Source organism: Drosophila rhopaloa, unplaced genomic scaffold (assembly GCF_018152115.1).
Source record: "Drosophila rhopaloa isolate 14029-0021.01 unplaced genomic scaffold, ASM1815211v1 contig_2, whole genome shotgun sequence".
In the NCBI taxonomy this organism is placed as follows: Eukaryota; Metazoa; Arthropoda; class Insecta; order Diptera; family Drosophilidae; genus Drosophila; species Drosophila rhopaloa.
In genome coordinates, this window is record NW_025335083.1 from 21,601,463 (window position 1) to 21,610,796 (window position 9,334).

The following is a 9,334-nucleotide window of genomic DNA, read 5'->3' on the forward strand; positions in this document are numbered from 1 at the left end:
AAAACCTTGATAACTTTTTGGTTCACATATTTTTATTTATTTTTGATTTGTTTTTGTATGTTTGTGTTTTTTTTTTGTTTGATAATTTTGTTTAAATATTTTTCGTGCTTTCACTTTCTTTTAGCGTTCACATTGAATACAGATTATGGTTTTATTCTCCTCTAATTTATGCTAAATAAATCTTCTCGTTTTCGCCGGATAAATAGAACTAACTGAAGCGTCTATGAATTTATTGTTAATACTATGAATATATCATTAGATGTAATAGCATAACTAACGGTTAATGTTTACACTATATATAGCTACATATAGTTTACAATCGTGCATCGTTTTTATTTATATATTTATTTGTATTTTTTTTGTTTTGCTTGCATAGTTTTTGAGTGAATTTCGTTCTAACTTTACACTGAGATGAGTTTTTGAACAACATTGAAACATTTGTACAATAAATTAAACTAAATTACAAAAATTCTCTAGGGGAAAGTGAAAAGAACTGTACAGCTTAAAAATAATTCAAAATTTTTACAACAAATAGAGAGAAATGTTTTCTTTGCTTTCATATAAACAACAAATAATTTACAACATTTAAAACGAATTTAGTTTCGCTTAGATTGACTGAGGCTAAAAGTTGTCTAAAATTAAGAATTATATTGTAACTGAAATGGTAAATAATTTTTGTTTTTGTTATAACACCAAAAATGTTTATAAATTTATATTGATATTTTAAATTCAAATATTATTGTTGTTTGTGGTTTATAGAAATATTATTACCAAATAAATTGTCTGTCCTTTCGAAAGTATTGTTTTACCTTTAGTGTAATATATTTACTTTAGACAACTTGTAGCCTCAGTGTGTTTAGTTTTTAATACTGCTCGTGGCAAGAACTTGAGGGGCGGGGGCCTGTTAACATAGTGGGCGGGGCTGCGGGAGGCGTGGACGACGGGCGGCGAGCCGGCGGCGGATGAGGGCGGCCCCTGACCGCCGGGCAGTTGGTAGGGACTGAAGCGCTGATACTGACGCGGTCGCATATCCGGCGACGGCGATCCCGAGGACGTCGACGAGGGCGTCGAAGCGGTGGGCGGGGGCGGGGGCGTCCGGTTGGCGGCCATTACCGCTGCAGCGGCGGCGGCTTGCGCCTGCGCTTGAGCCTGAGCGGCGGCGGCCTGCTGATTGGCGCTGGCCAAAAAGCCGGCGGTAAGTTGCGGCCACTGCTGCTGGAACATGTGGAAGGCGCCCAGTCCCGGCGGGGGTGGTGGGGTCCCGCTGCCGCTGCTGCCGCCTGGTACATCTGCGGCATCATCAGCTGGGCGTACGGCGAATTGCCGCCGAACATTTGCAGGTGCTGGCGGGCCTTCTCGAACAGCGCCATCGAGGAGGGATCGCCCTGGGCGGCAAACTGCTGCATCAGCGGATCGGGGAACAGACGCAGTGGCGAGCGGAGCTGCTGCTCCAGAAGCAGTGCCTCCATGGGATCGCGATCGAAGTCGGTGAGGCGGGAGGAGTCGCGGAATCCCTTGGCAAACGGATTCGAGTCGATCTTCAGCTTGGTGATCAGCTGGTTCTGATAGGCCGTCACCGCCGTGAAGACCGTTTCCGGGAACACGTAGGTCTTGTGGTCCAAGTCCTGCAGTTCCTTGGGATTCGACGGAATGCTCTGGCCATGGCTCAAACGCACCAAGTGGATCCTGGGCTGGTATCGGTGCATCGAGTTCAAAACGATCTGGAAATGGATAGAGAAAAGGGAGAGGGTTTCATTGTAGTAAACGGTTGAAATTTATGTAGCTGCCAACTAGCAGAGTGGGGAAAATGATTGATGTAGCCCTTAAAATTACAACATTAAATCAGGAAATAATAAATTAACTTTTAATCATATTTTATATGTTTTATTTTTGGTTTTTCAAATTTAGCAAATATAGAAAAATGTTTAAAGTTAATATTCAAATGAAAATGAAATAAGATCAAGATTAATCAACAAAGAACTTTAGTGTGCCAACTAGGCGAATATTTCTTTACATGTATACTCCCGTGTCGCAAAATTATCAATCATTTAGCACTCGCGGCTAATCGCTACCTCAGCATCTGAGTCTCAGTATCTGAGTATCTCAGAGCCCGAGTATTCGCGCAACTCACCTGTCCGTTCTTATCCATTTCGTTATTAGTCAGCTTCACCTTCTCGAAGGAGATAACTTGTTTGCGCAGCGCCTCGCAGCTGAACGGACTGTCGGGATGGGCGTAGAGGCGGGCTGGGGGGGCGGGGTCGGCCTTGCCGGCCACCAGCCAAGCGGACCGGTGGTAGGCGTACCGATACCGCTTCGAGTCCATGGGGATAATGTCCATCAGTACGGCGTAGCGATCGGCGGGCTGGATTTGCCTCAGCGGACCCGAGAAACTGACTCGCACAGTGGGGAACATGCGTCTGAAAAGGGTACAAAAAGCACTCGATTAGATTTGTGTCACTCATTCAATATTTTGGGATGCCATTCCCATTGCCCCACACAGCTAGTTAAGTCGGGAATTTATAGCCTAAACCTGGGGCATCTACTATTCCATTTTCCAATATTTTCTTTTACTTTTCCCCTGCTTTGACAAGTGCAGACAATGAAAACAAAAGCGAAACTCTTCCTCCCTTTAAGTCAGTTTAGGAGACTACAAAAAAAATGTGTAATGTGTATCCTCTCTCTCGTATATCCTGTGGTTTAATGTCCCTCCAAAGCGTTGGTGACATAACCTCGGGCTGAAAAGGGCGAGCAACTGGGACCGCCCTGATGTCTGCGTCTCCGAGGTGTGATTTTTACAATATCATTAAGGTGCGTGTGTATCTGTGTATCTGTGTGACCTGTGTGTGTGGTCAGGTGTGTGTGTGGGAGCAAAGGTGTGGACAACCCGTGGTCATGTGGATTGAACTTGTTCCTGTTCCCATTCCCATTCCCCCGCTGACAACAGCAACGCCCATAGCTCTGATTTTCCTCTCTACTTCTACACTAGGTGCAGAAAATTCGCCTGCAGGTAAACAAATTGTTCGATTTTTGGCACAGTTTCCCTCTGAAGGATGGACCCCACACAGTCCCTGAGATGCCATGAAATTTTTGTTGACATCGCAAACCATTTGGCAAGCCAATTTATGGTGTTGCCAAAGAACATAAAGGCTGACTTAAGGAGAACGTTTTTAATGATGAGACACGAAGACAGTTTGGATTTGGAAATAAAAGAGTTTTTCAGAAAGGTGATGAGCCAAATATTGAGCTACAACATGGATACACAAAAGAAAGCTGATATTATTTAAAATTATGAAGTTAATCTTTGGAATATCAAGTACAAAAACTGTTGGAGCAATAACTAGGCGAAAGAAAAGTTAAATTGGCATTTCAAAATGCAAAAAATTTGAATATAATTGTAATAAAAATTTATAACCAATTTCTAGTTATAAGCTCTTCCATAAAAATGATATAGCCACCCCTTTCACCTCCTAATCTCTCCCACGTTGTTCGCCCGTTTAAAGTTTAAACTAATACCTGTTTGCACTGCCGACTGATGGAATGACTGACTGACTGACTGACTGACTGATGGATGGATGGATAGTTGCTTGTTTTGGATGCTTACCTGCCCGTTTTGGTGATGATCATCTCGGTGCCGAGATCGTGAAAGCGATCCCACAGCTCTTTGGTCTCCAGGTGGCATTGCACCGGCTTCAGGTCGTCGCAATTGCAGGAGCCGACAATTTTGGGTGCCTTCTGCACCGGTTCGGGTGTTAAACGCTCCTCACTGTCCTCCGTTCCCGGGGATTGGGGTGGTGTGGAGCAGCGTCCTTGGCTGCTCGTGGAGCTGGTGTTCAGTTGGGATTCGGCGGAAGCTGTTTGTGCCACGGCGCCGGCGCTGTTGCGACTCTTGTGTGCCACATTGTTGTTATTATTGTTGTGGCTGTTGTTGTTGTTGTTGTAGTGCTGGTGGTGGTGGTGATTGTGATTGTGGTGCTGATGGTGATTCAAACGTCGCGCCTTGGTCGGCGGCTCCTCGGCATCGCTGCAGTCAACCACATCAACGTCAACCTCATCCTCCACCGAAATGGGACCTTAAATGACACAAGAAAGAAAAGCGAAAATTGAAAATTAAATGAGAATTACAGGCTTTGGTTAAGCTTAAGTTAAATGAAAATGGTGCACAGAGGTGAAAAGCGCTAAATCAAATGCGGAATCCATTTGTAGAGTATTTATTATGGAGAAGTTGAGACATTAAGTAAACATGATAGGCATGATTTTAAAAGATTCGTATAGAACTCCTTTCTAATATTTCTTATTTAAAAGGGTTGGATTGCAATGCAACTAGAAAGTATGACATAACAAGTAAACAAAGCCACTCTATGCACTTTAAATATATGAAAATCATCGTTTCTTAAGATCAATTTTCAAACAATCCATATAGATATATTTTCCGAATTTTCCAACGACATTTCCGCTGTGCAGGTGGCCAAACTAAGGCCGTTTCACTGTTGACAACACTGACTGGTGGAGCTGATTCCGCGGCAGACAGCGTGGAGTCGTCTCATATTCTTGGAGTTTCCGCTTCGCTTCGCGTTACAATGAGACAATACGACGACCGCTCGCTTAATTGGCAAACTGAACACAAATTGGCAATTAAACAGCCCGAGGCTCTAGCTGCGATTGCTCTTTTTCATTGCATAAACAAAAGTGGAGGGCTTCAAGGTGTGTGCAAGTTGATGAATAATTTTTTTGGGGCCAGCCCTAGGCGAAATGTCGCGTACGCTTTCCACTTTTAAGCCAACTCGATAGCGAAATGATTGGGCGAACCAGCAAGCTCGTTTTTTTTCAGGTGAGCCCAGACGGTAGGTGTTAAAATGCAAACTAAGCAAACGGAAAACGACGGCAAAAATGCCAAAGAAATAAACAAAACAAAATATAAAATTAAAAAGCTGCATATTTGATAAGAGATCGTAAAAAATGAACAGCTCATATAGACTTAGTTTTGGCTTTGTTTTGATTTTGGCCGTCGCTAATTTTCTGCGCCTCGTAAAATTAATAAAATGAAAATTAATTAACATAATTAGCAGCTTTTGTTAGCGTCCGTCACAAATATGAATTCCACGCGATTAGATGCTGTGCACAATTTGCATATTATCGGCCATAAATGAGCGCTGCAAGTGTTCAGTATACAAATTTGTATCTGATCCGCGATCTTTCGCTTGGCTTAATTGTGAATGCCGTCGGCCAGATATAACTAGTTATTCCAACTTGGCTCGAACGCCTGCTAATTGTCAATGACAATTAAATCGAATAGAGCGTACCCAAAGCGACAACGGTAATTTAATAGATTTGTTGTGCAATCAATTAGCGATTGTCTTGTGGCTAATAATTTTTGCATTTGCCGTTCTGGCGTTGTTCTATTCTTAGGCGTTGATTTGTTGATGGGTTTTTAAAGTCATTTATTTTTTTGTTATAACAAGAGTATAACAATTTTGCGGTTCAATATGTGTTTATTAAAATATTAATTAAATCAAATAAGAAATACTGCCTTATCTGACACTCTAAAAACACCTATTGTACCTATTGTAAAGCTTTATTTTATATTGTGAAGATAAAACTTACAAAGAGAAAACTTTCTGAGAATAATTGTTGAGTCAAACACTTTCATCACCTTTTAATTGTTTGTTAATCAAAGACTATGTACTTTAACAACTTTTTATGGTTACCATGACTGTTTTATGTATATTATGCCTTTATAAATTCTATTAGGTATAACTATGTACATATGTGCTTCTGTAAAACACAAGTTCAGGTTTCTATTTGAGAAGAATCTTTAATTTAAGCCCTCAAACCCAAAAATAAGAATTTGTATGTGAAAGCTTATAATTATTTTGCCTGCGGTAAGATATATTTTCTGTTTATGTGTGAAACACAAGAGCTGTTTGTTTAATAAAAAGTATCTATAAGATACATTTGGGATCTAAGCGCCTATAACTCATATGTTTATAAAGATATATATCTATTCTAACTATTTATTGATGAATTCCGATTTTTCCTTTATTTTAAGTTGTGTTAAGATGTTTCTCTACTTACTTGCACTACGAATTGAGGACTCCCGGCTGGAGGCATCTTCGCGGGCCATTATGGCGGCGATGGAGAAGTCCGTCGCTGAGCCGGCGGCACTTTTGCTGGCCGTTGTCGTTGTTGTTTGTGCACTGCCATTGGCAGCGGGGCTTGCGGTGGCGGCGGGAACGCCGTTGCACAGATAAGGATGCGAACCGACCAGCATTTTGTGGGAATTTGTAGTTCTTTAAGGAGAATTTAAGAAGGACTTAACCTGTTTTTTCAGGTATTTCGATATATTGTATCTGGACACTTGTCAACACTTGGCACTTATAAAGCAAGCTGCATTTTCAGCACTTTGTAGCTTGGATTCTTAAGGGGTTTCTATGATTTGTATCTTTCTAACATTATCTTTCTTTCAGCTTGTATCTTTGTATCTCTCTGTCTTTGGCGCACGCGAACTGAGAATCTCGCGGACTGAGTGTGTGCGCAACGGAAGGCAGGCGACGCCGAACTGAATTGTGTCAGGAAATTGTTGCCGCTGAGAAGCCAAAAACGACGGCAGGCACAAAACTCGGGAAACCAGTTTTCCCTCTTATGGTACACCCCAGTGCAAGCGGGACAACCGTATTGCAAGCGCTTCAAAACCAAGAGCGAGTGGGACAGGCCTATCCCTATGACTGAGTGAAAACGGCACTCGCTCTCTCGTTTTCCAAATGGAAAAGCGGCGGGGGAGTTAACGTGCGACAGAGAGAGGCGCTGTCAGCAACTTTCTCTTTTCCTCTCCTCTCTCTCTTGCGAGAGCGTCATAACTCATTTACAATTAAAAATGTCGGCGCTTTTAGGCTCTCTCGCTTGCACTCACTGGCTTCTCCCAGGCCGTCTCTCTTCGCCTCTCTTTCTCGCCCATTTATGAAGTGCCAACGTTTTGCTTGCGGTTTTTCTTTGCCTCTTTTTTTTTAGACAACTTTTCGCCGTTGTCGTCGCATTCCGTTTCCTGTTATCTCCTCTTCTGACGTTTTCTTCCATCTTCCGTTTTGAGCGGCTGTTTCATTTCGTTCCCAACACGTTCCGCAGTTCACTCAATTTTGTTTGAGTGAGTTTTTTTTGCTTGGTTTTTTTGTGCAGTTGCATCCTGCTGATTTGGATGTTTTTTACTTATCTACAAGGACATGAACCTTGAGTCAAGGTTATTGCAATCAGGCGTAGAAAATTTATTAGTTTCAGTTAAGAACTTTTTGTTTTATGCTAATAACATGTGTGAAATTTACAGAACAAATTTCAATTAAATGGCTTTTAATATATACAAAATTTTTTTTTTTAATAGGAGCCAAATTTAGAAGAACAGTTCATATTTTCCTATTTAACTTTTATTATTGCCAATTAGAATTATTTATTGTTTATTACGCAAAAAAAAACATTGTGTAGATTTTTTTTGAGTAAGAAAAGGTTATGTTTCATGTAATAATGTATATATTTAGCTGTTACGGTGTTCGTTGTCTTAAAAATGTACTACCAGCTCCTTGTAAAATGGTTTAAACGCGCAAGTCTTTTAATTTCAAACTCTTTAAACAACCCTTTTACTTTAACCCTAACTTTAAATTTTAATTATGGTGACACACCACTTGAGGACTGTAGTTTTTGCAACAAAACTACTATAAAGTAAATAAAAGGGGTAACGCCCCCTCAATGCTATTATTTTGTGTAATTACCTTAGGACCATTTCTTATATTTTGCTTGCTACATACATAATAAAAGCCACTGCTCCGTAAAATTCCCCCATAATATTTACCGATGTCAACAAATCGTTACATTTCCCAGGCCAAAGTCAAGACCTTTGTCAGTGCCAATTAACCCGCTAAAAAATGCAAAGAAATTGCGGTTGGGAAAAGAAAATTCATACCAAGTGACAGTTCGTCAAATTCATTACGTGTCGTTAAGGGTCGCCAATCACAGTGACGGAAGTCCTGAGATCCTGAGATCCAGAATCCAGGATCCGGAACCTGAAGATCCCAACTAACTAACAAGCTGACTAATCCCGCTTATCCTGTGCGAAGAAAATATCTTCTTGTTGTGTGATTTCTGTAATTTGAGACATTTTTTACGTCGGGAAAGACAAAGTGGGCATGTCACTTTGACACTTTCACCCGGGGAGAAATTGTAAAAGTGGAAGGGGAGGTACTCAGACTTCGTGTGTGTTCCATTTACAATTGCAGTCAATATAATAGAACTAAAACTAAAGTACAATGTAGCCTTTGTAATCAAAAGGCAAGATTTGTGATTCTCAAATATACTCCAAAAAGTTTACCTTTAAAAATGTAGGAACAACGCTATTACATTATAAGAGGCAAAGTAAAGTCATAACAAAACTGTCTTTCTTTATATAAAATAAAGTTTTAGTTCGTTTATTACATACTAAAATTAGTAACTGATGACTTGAAAGTTTGAATAGGTTACTTTTAACTTTTAACGTTAAACAAATAGCAGTATCAATAAAAAATAATTTAAAATAGTTAGTAAAATTATAAATACTTTTTGTTAAACGTTCGAAAGTCTGCCAATAATCCTATTGTATTGTCCTTGGCTGTTTATCTGCATGTGTGTCTTTTTAGGTGGCAGTCGCGTATGTCACCAAAATGTCAAAAGCCAAGGAAAACACAAGTTGTGAAAACAAAGGGCAGCCGCTCCGAAAAAGTGGCCACTTGGCACTTGTAAAAATAAACAATTTTGCTTGTTAATTAGTGCGGCTAACTGTCCTCGTTTGACTTTCTCCTTGTTATGTCCTTTCCCTCTTGAATTCTCAAGTACTTGGCCCTCGGCTTTGTCGGCAATTTATAATTTCTTCGATACTTTTCGCTTTTTTTGAACGATCGCTTTGGGTAATCGAATACTTTCACTTTGAATTTGGCCGACATGACTGTGGAAATTTTTCGCTGGTCAACACAGGGACATATTTTCCTGCTCCAATTTTCCTGGGCGGTCACTTTGATTGATGATGAACGGCAATAGATAACTAATGTTGTGAGCTGGCTTCGATTTCATTTTTCACTCTGCTCACTTAAGTTTCCCTTATTTTGTCTGCGGCATTTCCGCTTCTTAAGTTCGAATAACACTTTCCGGGGCTTCGATTGCAAAGGGTTTATCAGGGGGGTTTTCGTTTTGAGCACTTGAGCCGCCCTGAAGTGGGAGGCACGTGTTCTTATTATTTTTATTTTTATTTTCTCAAGGGCTCTGAAGACAGGGGAACGGAGAATTTCCGCTTGGCACTTGCCTCGATTTCAAAACCGCCCGA

At 40.7% G+C, this 9,334-nt stretch overlaps 1 protein-coding gene across 1 annotated transcript; it reads right to left on the reverse strand.

Annotated features, from left to right (window-relative positions):
- Window positions 1-32: 32 nt before the first annotated feature.
- Window positions 33-6,545, reverse strand: LOC108037772 (T-box protein H15). The gene is given in 5 exon segments (XM_044459697.1): window positions 33-1,259; window positions 1,262-1,721; window positions 2,132-2,417; window positions 3,602-4,070; window positions 6,073-6,545. Coding segments are annotated over 5 exon segments (1,845 nt in total). The 5' UTR covers window positions 6,269-6,545; the 3' UTR covers window positions 33-825.
- Between the last annotated feature and the right edge of the window lie 2,789 nt (window positions 6,546-9,334).